The sequence below is a fragment of the Papio anubis genome, chromosome 11 (genome assembly GCF_008728515.1).
Source record: "Papio anubis isolate 15944 chromosome 11, Panubis1.0, whole genome shotgun sequence".
Lineage (NCBI taxonomy): Eukaryota > Metazoa > Chordata > Mammalia > Primates > Cercopithecidae > Papio > Papio anubis.
Window position 1 is genome coordinate 98,620,235 of NC_044986.1, and position 17,561 is coordinate 98,637,795.

General features: G+C 44.8%; 1 protein-coding gene across 6 annotated transcripts in view; it reads left to right on the forward strand.

Annotated features, from left to right (window-relative positions):
• The first annotated feature begins 756 nt into the window (after positions 1–756).
• MKX (mohawk homeobox) overlaps positions 757–17,561 on the forward strand; it is a 75,409-nt gene continuing 58,604 nt past the window's right edge. For 5 of the 6 annotated variants that reach the window (XM_009214155.4, XM_009214156.4, XM_017962625.3 and 2 more), the window contains exons 1-5: positions 757–1,579; positions 3,791–4,060; positions 5,776–5,935; positions 11,986–12,139; positions 12,564–12,899. In XM_009214155.4, the coding sequence (XP_009212419.1) occupies positions 3,873–4,060; positions 5,776–5,935; positions 11,986–12,139; positions 12,564–12,899 (838 nt within the window). In that variant the 5' untranslated portion in view covers positions 757–1,579; positions 3,791–3,872. Of the gene's footprint in view, positions 1,580–3,745; positions 4,061–5,775; positions 5,936–11,985; positions 12,140–12,563; positions 12,900–17,561 lie in introns of those variants that run through there. The other variant, XM_031652426.1, reaches the window with a different exon arrangement.

A 17,561-nucleotide genomic window follows, 5' to 3' on the forward strand; every position in this document is an offset into this window, starting at 1 on the left:
GGTCTGTAGACCAGAAGAAGCCTGTACTGAACTCACACCACAAGGGCAGCGCCAAAGACAAGATGCAAGCGCTGCAACAGCAAGTTATATAACAAAAGAGAACCGAGGACATCAGAACATGCTCCAATGATACTTTGTATCTTCCTGGTGCGCAAAAATGTAAACCGGCCTTCCTTTATGGTTTACATTGTACCACTGCACAACGGTTTGCTATCGCGTAATTTGGTAGATGATACATATGAAATTTGAGGTTGTGATTAGTCTTTAAAATAATAGCTTTAGTAAATATTTTAACCACTTCTAGGCATCCCCGCCCCCTAAACACACACGAAAAGAAGATGCTAAGGTGGGCCACTGCCCCGGCTCTGGCCAGCCACATTTAGAGGGGAAAAGGACAAATGGTGCTATTTCTTTAAGCTTGGTGAGGGGAAATCTAAGTTTGTTCTTTAAAAAGGGCGAAAGTTCCCTGGGACCACAGGGCCGGCGGCGAGAGCGCAGGCAGCTTCGTTGTTGGCACCTTGGGGATCTTCTGGGCTGCCAGTAGCTCTGAGCTTGCAGTTACACCTAAACCGCCGATTTTGCTACTTATATTTGCAGTAATGCTAGGAAGCAAAGTATCATCAATTAGAGAATCTGGAAGCCATTCTCTCTTTGCCCTGTGTCCCAGCTTGTGATTCTTCTAAGTTCCATCTCCTTTGCCGAGTGCAGATTCCTGGCTCTGGCGCGCCTCCTCTTCTACACTCGGGTCACCGCGGGTTGGCCACCTGGGCTCAACTCAGCCCATCCTTGCTTTCCCCCATCACTATACCCAGCGGCGAGGGCAGCCTCACTACTCTTGCCCCGGAGGTGAACGCGTGCCTGGCTTTGATTGAGACAACCAGGACCCCAGAAGCCCAGTGACATCAGAAAAGAGGCTCCTGGGCGCTAGCACTTTCCGCAATACGCTCCAGGGCTGTAGGTGCAAAACCAAGCTCTAACTTCCCTCCGAGAGGGAAATACAGGGCGCGTCACAGTGGCCTCTCCCGCCTAGCCACGCGCGGTGAAATTTCCGGCAATCGGGCCAGCTAAGACACGGGATTTGCACCGCAGTCTCCCAGCTTCTGGAGCCGGAGCCGAGAGCTCCCGGCAGCTTCTCCAATTTCTCTCCTAAAGTGCGAAGGGATAAGCCCCGTCTGCTCCACGCCTGCGAGGCCGGCGGATCTGGGAGCCGCGCCCGGCTCCGCAGGACTCGGCGGGCCCGGGGCTCCCCGGCAGCGGCTCCTCTGCTAGGGGTTAACAGCAGCCCCCGCGGCCGGGCGGGCGCGGACGCTTCCTCTCCACCCGCCCGGGAACGTGGATACTGCGCCCGCAGGATGTTCGCCGGCTGGGCCGCTCAGTCAGGAAACATGAGAAGGCCTCGCTATTCCTGTTCCCGGGCCGCGCGCGCCGGGCTGGGTAAATAAAGCCGAGACGACAGCGGTGGCGGTGGTGAGCGCGCCGGAGCCCGCGTGGAGAACATGCGGCGGGGATGGGAGTGCGCCTAGTCTCGAGGCGGGAGAGCCAGCCGCCCTGCAGCCGGCCGCCGGCCCCGCAGCCACAGGTACAGCCCCCGCGTCGCCGAGTCCCAGCTGGCTGCCGGGGAACGCCAGGCTCGCTCTGGCCCCTGCGCCCCACCTTCCCTGTGCCCCGGGCGCTGGTGCTCTCCCCGCCCTTCCCCCAACTTCCCTCCAAGGTCTGGTGGAGACGCGCTCGGGTGGCGGCCAAGCCTGACCCAAGGGCCTGCGCGGAGCCTGGGAGCCCACCTGGCCGCGCCTCCTTTGCTTTAAAATTATTCGCCGGCGTTGGGGGGAGGGGGACACTTCTGCAGGGAGTGACCTCCCCGGCCACAGTCTGGAGTGAATCCGGGTAAGTGATTTGAGAAGAGGCGCGGGTGGCCGCGCGCCGGAGTCCTGGGAGGGTCAGGAAGTGTGGTTCACACGCCCCCGGACCCCTTGCGACAGGACGGCGCTCGGACCTTTGCCATCGCTTGCCTCTGAGCCTGCTGCCTGCAGACCTAGAGCGCGCCGGTTGTCTGTGTCTGCGATCTCTGCGTGGGCTTGGGGCTGCCGGGGAAGGGTCCGAGGTGGCTAACCTCGTGGTGACTTCGCTAGGAAAAACACGTCGTCGCATCTAGGAGGACGCACTGGGGTGGCGCGGAGAAGGCCGGGCCAGGGAAAGGTGTCTTGTACAAATAAAGCAGCATGAACGCACATCCCCAAGGGCACTGACGTTAAAAGAAAACAGCAACGCTAGTCTTGACGGCAGAACAGGGGCTGCGAGCGCGGAAATTCTCTTTGACACTTATTGCTGAGGCTGTGTGCACACCCCAGGCACGTACCTGTCTGCGCGGGAGGACGCAGTCCTAAGGGACACGCGGCATCCAGCAGAGGTCTGACTTCACTTCCCTACGAACACAGACCGTAGCCGTAGTTTGATCGCGGTGGCCACAGTCCTAAATGTCACGCGTGGCCTCTGCTGCGGTGGCCGGAGGGCGGGGCGGGGGCGTTGGCGGGTGTGGGCACTCGGCGAGGCAGAGGGGGTGTGTGTGTGTGTGTGTGTGTATGCGCGCGCGCGTGTGTTAGTGGAGTAGCAGCCCATGCCGCGACTGGACGGGCAAAGGGGGCGCTGGCAGCGAAGCGGAGGCCGCTCGGAGGAAACGGGAGCTGTCCTGAGGCGCGAGGCGGGGAGATGGGGCGGGCGAGGGCGGCCGCGCGCCCTGGGGCTGTAACTCTGCGGCTCCGCGGCCGCGCGGACTTGCCCCTGACGCCCGTGCGCGGCAGGCAAAGGCTCAGGGTCTCCGCGACCCCAGAGGTGAGCTGCTGGCTCTCCCCGACAGTGGCAGCCGCAGCCCGGGAGGTGCGCCGACCAAGCTGCCTCCTGACCTGGGCTTCTGACACCTTTACGGCCTCTGAAAGGGTCCCCGGAGACCCCAGAGAGGAGCGAGCGTCAAGGGGCTCCGAGCCCGCGACTGACACCCGTGCTGCGGAAGAGAATGGCACTGATTGAGGGCTCTCGGGACCTGGGTCCTGGCGCCTTGGACCTTAGGACCCTGCACGTCCCGGGGCGCGTTGGGGGATGATAGGAAGATTCGGGGAGAGAAGGGGGAGAAGTGGTGCTTTCGTCCTGACGCCACTTAACTTTTCCCTGTCCTTGAACCCAACCTCACCCCGGGGGACCTTATCGGGCAGAAGATGCGGGGGTTTCAACCAAACCATCCACTATCTAGAAAACACGAAAATCCTCCAAATTCCGGTATGGCTTGGGACTCATGAACTGGGCCTTGCGGATGCGGTTGGCACATTATCCCAACTCTTCCCTTCCATCCAGTCCCTCCTGACGCCCCGAGATGGGGGTCCCAGAGGCTTTAGTCTTCTGCTGTGATTGAAGAACCACGCGCGGCCTCACGCCGGTCCCGGCTCCGCAGTCCGGAGTATGCCTCTTCCAGACACAAACTGAAACCCAGAGGCTCGTTTGGGAATTCGTTTCCTTTGCCTCTGCGGGTGAATGATTCCCGGTTGTAGTTCTGGGGAGTGAGGGGAAGGGGGGATCGATCGCCCAGGCAAGGAAGAGGGCAAGTACCTGTCCAGGGAGCCTGCAGGGGCGGGGGCGTGTAGCCAACTGGGGAGAGCCGCAGGGTCCCTGCCATTTGCGGCGGCGCCGCTCCTCCCCTCGGCTCTGCAGCCCGGCGACCCGGCCAAGTTCAAGGCCCAGGACCTGCAGGGGTCTAAGCACTCTCAGCCAGTAAGTAACGAGATGCACCTTCCTCTCCTAGAAGCCGAGCCCTGCTGCGGAGCTCCCGGCGGCCAAGCCCCGAGGCTCTGCGGCCGCGCAGCGCGTCCCTGCCACCCGGCACCATGAACACCATCGTCTTCAACAAGCTCAGCGGTGCGGTGCTGTTTGAGGACGGAGGCGCCCCGGAGCGGGAGCGGGGTGGCCGGCCCTACAGCAGTGTCCTGGACAGTCCTCACGCCCGCCCCGAGGTGGGCATTCCCGACGGCCCGCCCCTCAAGGACAACCTCGGCCTGAGACACCGGAGGACAGGGTATGCGCACTCCCGGGGGGAGGGGGCGGTGAGCTGTCCTGGGGTCCCGCGGCAACGCGGGCGGGTTGGGGGCAAAGGGCCCGGAGTTCCCTGGATGTGCAGGTCTGCCTCTCCAGGGCTCGCGCGTTCTCATGTTAACGGGCTCCTATCTCACAACATGAGGGATCAATTCGTCGGGGCAGCTCCAAAGAGCTTGGTGGAGACTGAGGGCGCCAGGAGCTGCCCCTCGGTCCTCGCTGCGTGGACCTCGGATTTGGGGGTTATTTGCCCCTCTCCGGACTGCGGGTGCCGGTGCGCGGCTGAGGGCGAGGAAAAAGGACTGAGCTGGGCGCAGAGAAACAGGCGAAGCCAAGTAGTCGGGGAGTCCCGGCTCAGACTCCGCGGACTTCTCTTCGGTCACCCCAGCCCCTCGCCAGGGCCCCGCGGCTCGCCTGGCCCAAGGAGTCGGGAAGGTCGCCTCCCCGCAGGGAGTCCGGGGCGCGCGCGCGGCTCGGCGGGGCCCGCAGCGAACCCGGAGGGGGAGGCTCTGGGCCTGCGGGGCAGGCTTTGGGTTTAGCGGGGTGAGGGGGATGCTGGGGGGCGGCAGCTTGCGGGTGGGCCAGCTGCTCAGACTGCCGGTGAGTGGAGGGCAGGCTATGCCCGGCCGGATCCCGGCGGCTTCCCGGACGCCCAGCTGGGGAGGGGTGGCAGTCCTGGCCGCCTCCACCTGAACGATTGCATCAGCTGCTTGTTCTGCGGCGTCGCTGCTTAGTAAAATAGAGATTCGGTTTCGTCAAAATGTTACTACCAGTCGCTTCGGGTGGAATTGCATTTCAAAGTGTTTAAAGAGGCAGAAACCCAGGACGCTCCGGCGCAGGCGCGCAAGCCTCGGGGAGCGGCTGGGCGCGCCGGCGACCGCGCGCGACACCTCCCGGACCGGTGCGGGAGCGCATCGCCCCAGGCCACGCTCCAAGCTCTGGGCTCCAGGCTCCCGGCTCCAGGCTCGTGGCTGCCTCTGCCTCCTCCTCCTTTGAATATGCTTTTCCTGAGGTCTTTTTACTTTACCTGATGTGACAGAGCTTGCCGTACTTTTAACCCTCCCTTAGTCGGGAAACGGCCCGACAGTGTTTTTGGGTTCTGCAGCCTTCCTCCACAAACCACCACCTCCTTTGGAAAGTTTCCCCCTTTTCCTAAAAGATTAAAGGAAATAGAAAGCTTAAAGAGAGCGGGGGAGGCAGTGCTCCTTTGCTTTATTCCCTCTGTCCAGTCGGCGACCTTTCCCCTGACCACAGGCGACGGAAAGCCTCTGGGAGCAGACAAGAGATCCCCGAGGAAAGTTTCGAGAGCCAGCCACATACCCTGCCAGGCCAGGGTCACTCGAGGGCGCGGCGACAGCGGGCGAGGGAAGGGTAGCAGTTAGCCCCGCTGCCCAGAGCCGCGACTGAAATAGCCGTTTTCTTCAAATCACTTGACCTTCGTCTCCTAAACCTCTAACCTTGGGGTATTGAGTTCAAAATATCCCCCTACTCAAGATAAACCTAGCGAAATGACCTCCCCATCCAGAAACTTTGTGGCTCCCACTTCCTGCCTCTCCCAAACTCTGGGCGCGCGCGGAGCAGGGGCGCAAGGCAGGACTGCGCAGCTTGGATGTGGGGTTCGGACTCGGCCGGTACGTGGAGGGGCCGGGCGGGCAATCGTGTCGCTCACCAGGGCCTCCTCCTCTCCCCATGTCCCAGCGCCCGGCAGAATGGCGGAAAGGTGAGGCACAAGCGGCAGGCCCTGCAAGACATGGCGCGGCCCCTCAAGCAGTGGCTTTACAAGCACCGTGACAACCCGTACCCCACCAAGACCGAGAAGATACTCTTGGCCCTCGGCTCGCAGATGACGCTAGTGCAGGTAATCAGGACTAATTAACCCCCTGATCCGTTTCCCGGCGAGGGGCTGAAGAGCGGGCACGCTTAGGGTTCGTGAGGCTCTCCACGTGGCGCTTCTACCTGGAGAGGGATGGAGCCGAGCTGTGGGAGTTTCTGAATTACTTCTCCCCCTCATCCCTCAGTTCAGTGCAGATGCTCGGTGCAGGAAGGAATGCAGGAAGCGCTGTCAGGGAGGGAAGTGAAAAGTCAATTGCAGACTTATGAGAAGGTAACTGGGAATCTGGATTCAAGAGCCACATATAGATGAATCCAGATGATGCCATCTGCGGTGATTTTCAACATTAGTGAGCATCAGAATCGCCTGGAGGGCTTAAAACACAAATCGCTAGACTCCACCTCCCAGTTTCGGATTCAGCAGGTCTGGAGTGAGACCATCATTTGCATCTCCTACAAGGCCCCAGGTGTTGCTGCAGCTGAGGCTAGGAAGGAACCCCACTTTGAGAACCGTGCAGTGTGACACTCCATATTAAGGCCCAGTATTAAAGCTCAGGTACAGAGTAACTTTCAAAATTACCATTACTGACAGCTAGGAGTAGGGGATAGAAAGATAAGAAATGATGTTTGCATCAACACCCCCCCCCCCCCCCCCCCCCCCGAAAAACTTTTTTTTTTTTTTTTTAATAGGAAGCATCCTAAGCATTAGCTGCAATCCACAGCATTTTGCTCCTGATGCTTTTCTGCTGGGCTTAAGGAGAGGAGGCAGATTTCAGATGGTTGGGTTACTTTGCCAAGTGTGGAGAAATGGTGCAAAGTTTGTGTTCTCTGGTGAACAGCGTTACTTTACATTTGACTAGCTTTTCAAAACTGAATCTTACTGTTCACAAAACTACGATGTTGTAGGCAGTTATTATCAGAATTTTACACTTGACATAACCAAGACTTGGGGCAGTTGTGTCAGTAAAAGACAGAGATAGGCCTGGAAATAAATAATTCCAGATCAAATGCTTTTCCCATCATGTCATAATTTTTTTAAAAAAATAAATATGGTGGCTTGAACTTTCTACATGCAAACAGGCAAATTTATTCAGAAAGAAGAGGAGGAGGAGCTACATCAGGTGAGAAGTTTTGCACATTACAATAGCATTACCTGATTGTGAAAATTTGGCCATTCCACTAAATTTACAGTAAGCAGGAGCTCCAAAAAGAAAAAAAGGAACTAGTGGATAAAATAAAAATTGCTTTCCGGAGTATTTAAAATTTACTGGAAAGTTTGACAAGGTGTGAAACTTGACTTATAGTCAGGCTATCAATACTAGAATATGTAATTTCTGCTTATTTTCAGAATATAATTATATACAAAAACATCTGTTTCTTTTATATTTTCAGGCAATGGTATTAATAGTGATTTGCTGCAGCAGTGGAGGGGAAAATTAATTTAGTGTTCTTGGCTTAATAACTGTTTAACATAGAACTATGAGTCTTTTAGCGATTTACCAAAGTAGTTTCTAAATAAATTATTCCAGTCAGAAAAACCTGACTTATGAAAATAAATAACCTATGTTAAAATTTCGTTTAAATAAGTATGCTATTTATTTTTAAAATACACTAATTTATAGAGTTATTTGAATATTTCACATGATGTCAGCAATGAAACACTAGGTTATTCTGGTTGATATAGAGCTTTACATTTAATAGTGGCTATTCTTTCATACAGAAAGCAAAAGAACATTTATGACATGTGTTAGGACGTTTTTAAATTATGAAGTAGCATTTGTCATTAGGAGAGCCATTTAAACTTTCTTATGTAGTACTTTTGTTGAGTTGCAATACAAGTAGTTGTAATTTTAAATTATTTGCCACCTGTAATGATAGTTCAAATACAAATAAAAATGCTTTTTACATTCAGATCTTGGTGACGCTATTACATTTTTAAAATATGCTTTACATGAAATTTTCATTCAAAACACTTTTTTTCTCTTACACTAGTCCTCAGAAAATAAAAATGCACAAACATATGTAATTTTAAGTGGGATAAAATAACTTTTATAATAATAAATGACAACTGTATAATGATTTCAAATTTTATTATTAATGAAGCTGGTTTCTGAAGCTTTAAAGTGATAAATGGAAAAAATTAAAATGTATAGAATTACCAATGGATCTTATGGCTAATCCTATGGCTGATCATTGTTCAAATGCTATAGAAATACACTCTGTACTCTCAAAATATAAACAGCTTTGTTGTGGAATAGTATAAAATGGTATGCGATTGGGGTTTGTATTATTGCAGGATATGGAACTTACCAAGGAACAATGAGTAGATGTTAATGCTTCCTCCTCTAATAATGGAAGTCTCATATTCCTGTGATCTGTCCACATACGATTTGTTAAAACTACTATGTTCCAAGATCCTGTCTCCACTGTTGACATAACTCTGTTTTTCGTTGGTACTGAGTGTGCCTGCTGAGATATATATGCTGTTATCAGCTATAAGGCTTATAACAACTGTTAAATATTCAACAAAATCTCAGATCGGTCCTTATTCATTATTCCAAGTGTTATATTACATGGTGTGGGAATGAACTGCTCAATATTTCAGTTGAATAGCTCAGAAGTTTGTTAATTCAGTGTGTTCAAAGATGGACAGATGCCAGTTTATCCCTTTGGGTGTACTATAACAATTGCTCTGTCAACATGATGAATGTAAACACCTTTGTTAAAGTAGGATGAATATTATTTAGTTTTCCCTCCCAGCTTCTAGACAGTTGACCCTCTAATCTTTCACTATAAAATATGCGAGATAGATAGACAGATAGATACCAATATAAAATATAATTATATAAATTAGTCATATCTAACTATCTCCCATATTTTATAGTGAAAACTTAGAGGCCCAAACATCTATACATATATACACACATAGCATTCAGTTTGACATTAAAATTCTGTTCCAGAACCTATCCTTGGTAAGGAGACCTGTTTCACGTAAAATACAATTTGAAGAGAATATGAATGACAACCCGAAGGAATCCATAGTAGATTAAAAGTAGAAAATTTGAACCGATATTTTTACCTTCAGTGAAACAGATGGAATTTGCATTAATTCATCAAGAAAGAAATGCAAAACAAGAATATGCAAATTTGTTAACCAGCTATTTGCTGTTTGCAGGACCTACTGCAAATACACATTAAAGACCTTGGAGTGTATCTATCTGTTAGGTTGTACTGAAAAAAAAAACAAAACAAAAAACCCCAGCAGAATACATACATTACCAGATTTGGTGGTGGTCAATTTATGAAATCAGTTTTGAAACAGTCTATATTAGACATCAGCAAATCTTTCTGGAAAATCACCTAATGTGTAACTATTATAATATGGTAAAAAATAAAAGACTATGAGTATATAAAACATAAAAGAGATATGACTCCTATGTATGAAAAGTTAGTTAATCCCCTATGACATTTAAATCATTTAAATGTTCCCCCATTTTTGTCTGTTAGAAGGATAGTGTATTTTTTTTTTTTTTAATTAGAAGGCCATTGCATTTTCATTATAAGAAGAGTTTCATAAGAATTGGATTTTACACTGTACTATGTGTGGTTGCTGTGTGAAGATTTAAGGTTAGTCTGAATTATATCCTGTTTAGTAAAGAAAGTTACAAAAATGTTTTGGAGTTGAATTCTAGTAAATATGAATGATCTAGGGGAAGTTGCAGGCTGTACTCTGTGTGAAAGGAGCAAAGAAGGACAAAAACACTCTTGCTGGAGACAGTACTGGTCAACAGAGGGAGGTTAGTACCTAGTGTAAAGGAAATTAACATTGCTGTAGGGAAACTTGGGCTGTATTCGCCCATCTTAATTTTTAGAGCTAACAAGGATATTAGGAACCATCAAATCCATTTTAGAGATGAAGGATTCAAAGTTCAGTAAAGTTGAATAACTTATCCAAATTCATACTGCATGGTTTTGGCAAATTCAGAACAAGAAGCCAGGTCCTTTTCCATTGTATGGTGATTATGGGATAACAGGACATTTATGAGGATTTGAAGGAGTGAAGTGATTAAATCAAAATGGTGCATCAATTCTTGAATTTGGTGATAGTTGCTAAGATCGATTTAAGAGAACAGAATGGAAGAGAGGGAAGTTAGAAAGAGAAATGTTTCCAAATTCCCAGTTAGCAGTATAGTTGGATAAAGTAGTTGGATAAAGATTTTGACAGTGAGTTGAAGAATCCAAGGAAAGATTGAGAAATTTCATGAAGAAAGGGATCAGGCTCCATGTGCTTCCACAGCTAATGTTCACCGGTGTATCCCCGTTAATTATGTGTAGTTCTTTTCTGCTAGTCCTTCTGGGAGTGCAGAAGACAAAGTTTATTCATTCCTAGAACTTCACACCATGGCTAAAGTACAATAGTCACTCAGTAATTTTGTTGTCTGTCTGTAGAGAATGGGAAGGACTGAGAATTCGAATTCAGACTGAGAATTTGAAGCCAGACCGAATCATAGTCATAGTAACACAGTTTAGCAGGAAGAAGTGTTGATGAAGACTGACTTCTGAAATGCCATAGTGAGATTATATGTCATTGCATATAAATTTGAAAAGATAACTATCATTGCTTCAGGTACAAAGAAGATAGTACTGACTATATTGAATATTAAATACATATGGGAAACCCAGCATGTGTTTACCCATGAGGACAGGGAGAAAAAGTATAATTTGAGGGTTTTTTAAAAGTAGAATAATAAGGATTTGAGTAATGCACAAAAAATGTGTATTTATGTTATAAATCTAGAAAAAAAAAAAGGAGAAATTTCCAGTACAAACACTGCCACACAAACCATTATAGTAATCTGGCCTTTCTTCAAAGCCTAGCTTAAATTCCTCAGTTTGCTCATGTTCTGGACCAAACTGGCAGAAAAACTTAATTCTCTTCCCATGTTTCATTCTTTTAAAGGCAAGTATTGCCCTTTTGAGTTTCTAAAAATCTCTGCACTGATGATAGCCTGATATTTTAGAAGAAACCTCAAGTACAAATCTAGTGGCATCTTCAAAAAAAGAATGGAAGTATCTTTTCTTTGTCTTGAAATGTTTCTTTCTTTGCCTTCAACTATTTGTCTAAGCAACACTTGACTTTTGGCTTAAAGTGAGGAGTTCTTTGGTTTATTTTCCTCCTCTTCACCGATGGCTCTGCCTCTGCTTGTTTTGCTAGCTCATCTTTTGGAAGCAAACAGGTCCCACCTTTTTCATCTCTAATGGTTTCCAAAGCTTGGTCTTTGACCCTGCTTTCATTCTTTCTACTCTTGCAACTTTGACAATTACCTCTGTGCCTTTTCCTCTTGAATTTGGTCATCCCCTCCCTTCAATCTCCGATACCACTTTTATTTTCTTACCAGACATGTCACCAATATTAGCACCTCAAACTAGACATTGCCCAAGCCAAACACATCATTTTATCCTCAAAAAGTTTTATCTCTTTCCCCACGTGCACTACCTTTCTCTTGGTTACACAGGTTTGATGACTCAAGGTCATCTTTAACTCTTCCCTCTTCCTCAGCCTCTACAATTTCTCTGGAATTTCACTTCCATTTGTTCCTGTGTCCTCTTTATTGGGAATGCACTTCCCTTCCCTCTCAACCTGACCTATTCTGGACCTTCTTCAAAGCCTCACTTAAATTCCTCAAAAAGGCTGGAGTCACATATGAAAGTAACCCCTCTTTCTTTTGGACTGCTGTATCATTTTAATGTCTTGTATGCCATTCATCACATTCTTTCTTATATTAGCTATTTGTATACCCTCCTACTTCTCTGACTGGACTTTTCTCTTACTAGAATTTTTTGAGGTCAAGGCCTCTTCATTTTTCCTTATTCCACAAATACACTAAGTGCTCAGTGTCTGTAGTAAGCAACATGTTTGTCGAATGAATGAATGGATATGAATGTCCAGTATTCTTATGTCCTGAGAATATTTAATGATCAGAGGTGCTGAGAGAGGCTTAGCTCCTTTATGAGAAAATAATTGCACCATGGATAATGTTTTCAAGTTTTGTTAATTGAAAAATAATACCGTTTTAGGTGTCAAATTGGTTTGCTAATGCAAGACGTCGGCTTAAGAATACTGTTCGACAGCCAGATTTAAGCTGGGCTTTGAGAATAAAGTTATACAACAAGTATGTTCAAGGCAATGCTGAACGGCTTAGCGTAAGCAGTGATGACTCGTGTTCTGAAGGTTTGTTAATATTTTTATTTTGCTTTCTTTGTTTTGCCTCTATAACAAGTTCACCATAATTGCTATTTTTAAGGTTGCTCTCACAAAATATGATGGTGCCATAACGGTTCTTTTTTATTGCATGAAGTAACTTCACTTTTATAATACTATAAATGACCAAAGGAATGATCATTCCTCTTGTTTATAGATATACCATGTGTCAGAATAACATATTCAGTGAAATTCATTAAAATTAAAATACCATAAGTGAGAGATGATATAAATATTTGCTTTCATTGCCTAAAAATTAATCTTGAATATCAAAGATAATTTTATATACTTTAAATATATTTCCTTTATATATTTTTAAGGATTAAATATAAGAGTTGGGTGGCTGGGGGAAAGTGTGCCTACTATCCTACTTAGTGATACCGTTCTGCTGTAGATGGAGAAAATCCTCCAAGAAACCACATGAATGAAGGGGGCTATAATACCCCAGTTCACCATCCCGTGATTAAAAGTGAGAGCTCAGTCATCAAAGCAGGAGTGAGGCCAGAGTCACGGGCCAGTGAGGACTACGTGGCACCCCCCAAATACAAGAGCAGCTTGTTGAACCGTTACCTTAATGACTCTTTGAGACATGTCATGGCCACGAACACTACCATGATGGGAAAAACAAGGCAAAGAAACCACTCGGGATCTTTTAGCTCAAATGAATTTGAGGAAGAATTAGTGTCTCCATCGTCATCAGAAACTGAAGGCAACTTTGTCTATCGCACAGGTAAGCCCATGTTTTCTGTAGTAATTCCTGTGATACCTTTTTAAAGTACAATTAAAACTGCATCAGAGGGGTTTATTTTAACAGGTATAAAGGTATCAGATTATTCACATATTGCCCATAATTCAGTTTTAAAGCTTTCGTTTTGTTTATAATTGCCAATGGATACATTTGTTAGTAGATTATGGTCTCATTGAGAAATTTTCAGGTTTCATATTAAAGATAAGTTTTATTTTTCTATTTTTTAATATTTTTGTTTTGTTTTTATACAAAAATTAACTCAAGATGGAAGAATTTTCATTCTTAATGATAATTTTAATCTTCATAATAACAATGTTTAGGGGAGGTATATACTGGCTTTTATGAATAATTCATAATAGAGGATAGTGCCAGATTGTGGCCAGTCCTGCAAATACTTTGTATTATGTCTTTTCTGTTAAATGCTTTGATTGCTAAATAATGATGGTAAATGAAAACAAATTAATAGGGGTGCCAAGCTTTTGTGAAAGAAAAGTATAGGTCTGGCTTCCATTGCTCTGGAAATTTTACTCTCATTCCTGAAAAGCATAAGCAGGGCTGAAAGATAGCTTTTAAAATTTTACTTTCCTTCCAGAAATAAAGAATTGATTCCAACCTGTCCAAAACTTTCAGATAGAGTAGTGGGTTTGGTAAAAATTTCTATCTTGACTTCAGTTCCCAGAGAGGTTTGCTCTTAAGAAGTGTATGAGGTGACTTTCGAACAAGGAATATGCATGACCTACATCTACATCTGGTGTAGACAATCTGGGTCCTGAAAATGCCAGCAAATAGGATTTAGAATATTAGAGCTGGAAATAACCTCAGAAAGCATCTATAACAGGGACATTACATCACAGATAAGAAAACCCAGACCAAGAACACATAGTAGGTACTCTCCTCCAGATCTCTGAGTCTGCACGAGAGATAGGAAGAACATCACTACTATAATCACTATTATTATCCCAACTACTACCAATCATGTATACAGTAGTTATGGTACGCTAGGCCCTATGATATAAACTATACACATTTTACTACATCTTTTCTTCATAATATCAAGAAGCTTGGTCTGTGAATAGTAGGGCTTTATTAAGAAATCTAAAGTTGCTCTCTTAATATACCCTGTAGATCATTTTGCCAGCAATCTGATTTTCAAACATCTACAAATATATATGAGACAAATGATCTACAAAGATTCAGAGAAAATAGCAATACATTTCTAAAGACTTAAATCAACCTCATTTTCTCTCTGCATTACCAACTCTAACAATAAAAACAAACTCTAAACACTCAGAAATACAGAAATCGTCTTGTAAACAATAATTGGGTCTAGGAAGAAGAAAAAATAAAAGGAAATTTAGCCAATAAGGAAAATGAAGCTGGGCATGGTGGCTCATGCCTGCAATCCCAACACTTTGGGAGGCAGAGGCAAGAGGATTCCTTGAACCTAGGAGTTTGAGACAAGCCTAGGCAACATGGTGAGACCCTCATTGCTACAATTTTTTTTTTAATTACCCATGCATGGTGGTGCATACCTGCAGTCCCAGCTACTTGGGAGGCTGAGGTGGGAGGACTGCTTGAGCCCAGGAGATCAAGGCTGCAGTGAGCCGTGATTGTGCCACTGCACACCAGCCTGGGCAACAGAGGGAGCCCCTGTTGCAAAAGAAAAAAAAGAAAATGAAGACACTACATATTAACATCTAACTATTGTAACCAGAGAACTTGAAAGTAATTCAGAGTTTTATGAAGGTTTATTTTTAAAGAAAGGAAATCACATTGTTCAAATACAGATAATTGAAAAAAAGTAATAAAAATAAAACAAAAAAAGGTCAAATGGAAAGCTGAAAAATAAATAAGAGTTGACTCTTTTAAAACAGTAATAAACAAGCAAAAATCGACACAAATTAAAATTGGAAATTACAAAGGAAGGAAACAGCAATCAATAAATAGTTATTAAACAAAAAAGGTTTTAAAAAATTATGATGAAGTACTATGCACAATTGTTTGGCAATATACTAGATGTAAATGTATATTTAAATAAATTGGCATTCTCCACACAAAAGTTCATAAACATGAAAAGTTTTAAATGGCCAATAACTCACAAAAAATTAAGATTTTTAGCCAATCCAATTCCCAAAACACATGACTTAATTCATCCATTTTTTTTCAAACTTTGAAGAATTAATACTTGTGTTTTATGCATTTTTCTGGAATGTATAAAGATATCAAATTTTTAAAAAAGTAAATGTTATCTTATTTCCAAACCAGATTAAGACTCCATAAAAGTCAAAATCTTTATTTATAATACTGATACTATGAAAATACCTGAGAAATATTTATAATGTAGTATTAATTGAAAAACAATTCAAAATTGTGGGAACAGTATAATATAGTTATAACAGTACAAATGTGCATAGGCAAATACAAAAAAATGACAAATACATTAATTTTAATGAGACACAGTAATTGGTAATTAGTAATCTTTTATTTAAAAATATTTTTCTTATAAAATATTTACCATTGTCTAGTAAAAACATAGGTTAATGACTATGCAATTTGCCCAGTGTGGTGAGTCTTCTGAAAATGCATGCTTTTTTCAAAAGTGACAAAATGTAAAGCCAGAATGAATAGCATGCCTGTGCAGTTGATTCTTTTCAAAATTAAATGTCTCAGTTTAATTTTTTTATTTTTTTAAAAGCATTCCAAAGGCACTTTGTCCAATGTATGGACTATTCGTTTGCCAATTCTATTTTTAAATAAAAGCCTATTTTTTTTTTTTTTAGTTATGGAAGCAAAGAGAAAGCAACCTAGACATGTAAACTTCTGGTTTTACACGCATGTGCATCAACTTAAAAAGGGCAGACTAAATGATTTGTTTTTATGGTTGGAGAATTAAGAAAGACTAGCAGCCTAAGACTGATCTGCTAGGTTTCAGATCAAAACAATCAATGGCTGTCTTCTGTGGGAATTGAGTGACAGCGTTGCTGCAGTTGTAGCTGGGTTACCAGGCATGTATAAATAGTAAAACCGGGGATTTCAAGAAATACTTTCTGAGCAACTGCTGTGGTTTTCTCTGGCATACAACCTTCTTCTGAATTCTTTCAATTCCATCTGGTTATATCTTTCTTTCCTCCCTCACCTAAATAGAAATTTTCTGTCTGTATTAACACCCCCACCCCCAGTGCTACAGTAGTACAAAGATTCTGAACTTTCAAATTTTTTAAAAGAACACTTTACAATTTATTTGTTTTTGTTACAATTTATTGCTAAGGAACTTTTTTGTTTGTTTGTTTGTTTGTTTGTTTGTTTGTTTTTAGACGTAGTCTCGCTCTGTCACCCAGGCTGGAGTGCAGTGGCGCTATCTCGGTTCACTGCAAGCTCCTCATCCTGGGTTCACGCCATTCTCCTGCCTCAGCCTCCCGAGTAGCTGGGACTACAGGCACCCGCCACCACGCCAGGCTAATTTTTTGTGTTTTTGGTAGAGACGGGGTTTCACCATGTTAGCCAGGATGGTCTCGATCTCCTGACCTCATGATCTGCCCGCCTCGGCCTCCCAAAGTGGTGGATTTACAGGCGTGAGCCAGCGCGCCCAGCTGCTAAGGAACTTTATCCATTTATTCATCCATTTTTGTTAGAGTGGCTGTTTTGTAATGAGTTTTATTAAATACATGGAAGCAAAACGCCAGTTGAGGCCGGGCACGGTGACTCACACCTGTAATCCCTGCACTTTGGGAGCCCGAGGCAGGGAGATCATCTGAGATCAGGAGTTCGAGACCAGCCTGGCCAACATGGTGAAACCTCGTCTCCACTAATAATACAAAAATTAGCTGAGCATGGTGGGAGTCGCCTTTAATCTCAGCTACTAGGGAGGCTGAGGTACGAGAATCGCTTGAACCCAGGAGACAGAGGTTGCAGTGAGAGGAGATTATACCACTGCACTCCAGCCTGGGTGACAGAGTGAAACTGTGTCTCAAAGAAAAAAAAAGGCTAGTTGAAAGTTGGTATGGGAAAGGATAATGTATCACTGAATTTTATTTCACTTATTTTTATTAAATTCTAGGGGGCTGAAGTCTTATAGATTATAAAGTAGTAATCCTAATTGAAGATATTGCTAGAAACATCAAAGCAAATGCATACATATTTTTACTGATTTTACATAGACATTATTTCTCTGTAATCCAGTCTTTGGCTTCATGCCAGGTGCATAGCACACTCTCAATACAGATGGGCTGAAACATTTTTGACAGCAGTAGTTATACCATCACAATTGATCAGAATTATTAAGGTCATTGCATCTAAATGTAATTAATACTCAAAGGAAATTTAGTCACTCAGTGTCATCCATTGAATTAAGTCATCTAAATTAAAATTATAATTTGTTTTTATCATGTGAGCTTAGCGAATGTCAATTTTCAGAAGTCTGACTGAGTGAATTTCCTTACAAACTGACCTCCAAGCCTCTAGCCCCCAGGTCATCTGCTCTGGGAGGTGCCAGGATAAGGACCCCCAGTGTAATATCCACCTCCATTCCTGTTGAGCCAGGGTTCAAATTCTCCAGATGGAACCGTCTTTGCCGCCTTACAGAGTGGGTTCTCACTGGAACCTTTCCTAGCTTGGATTAGAGTTTGACTTTACCCTCAGAACCAA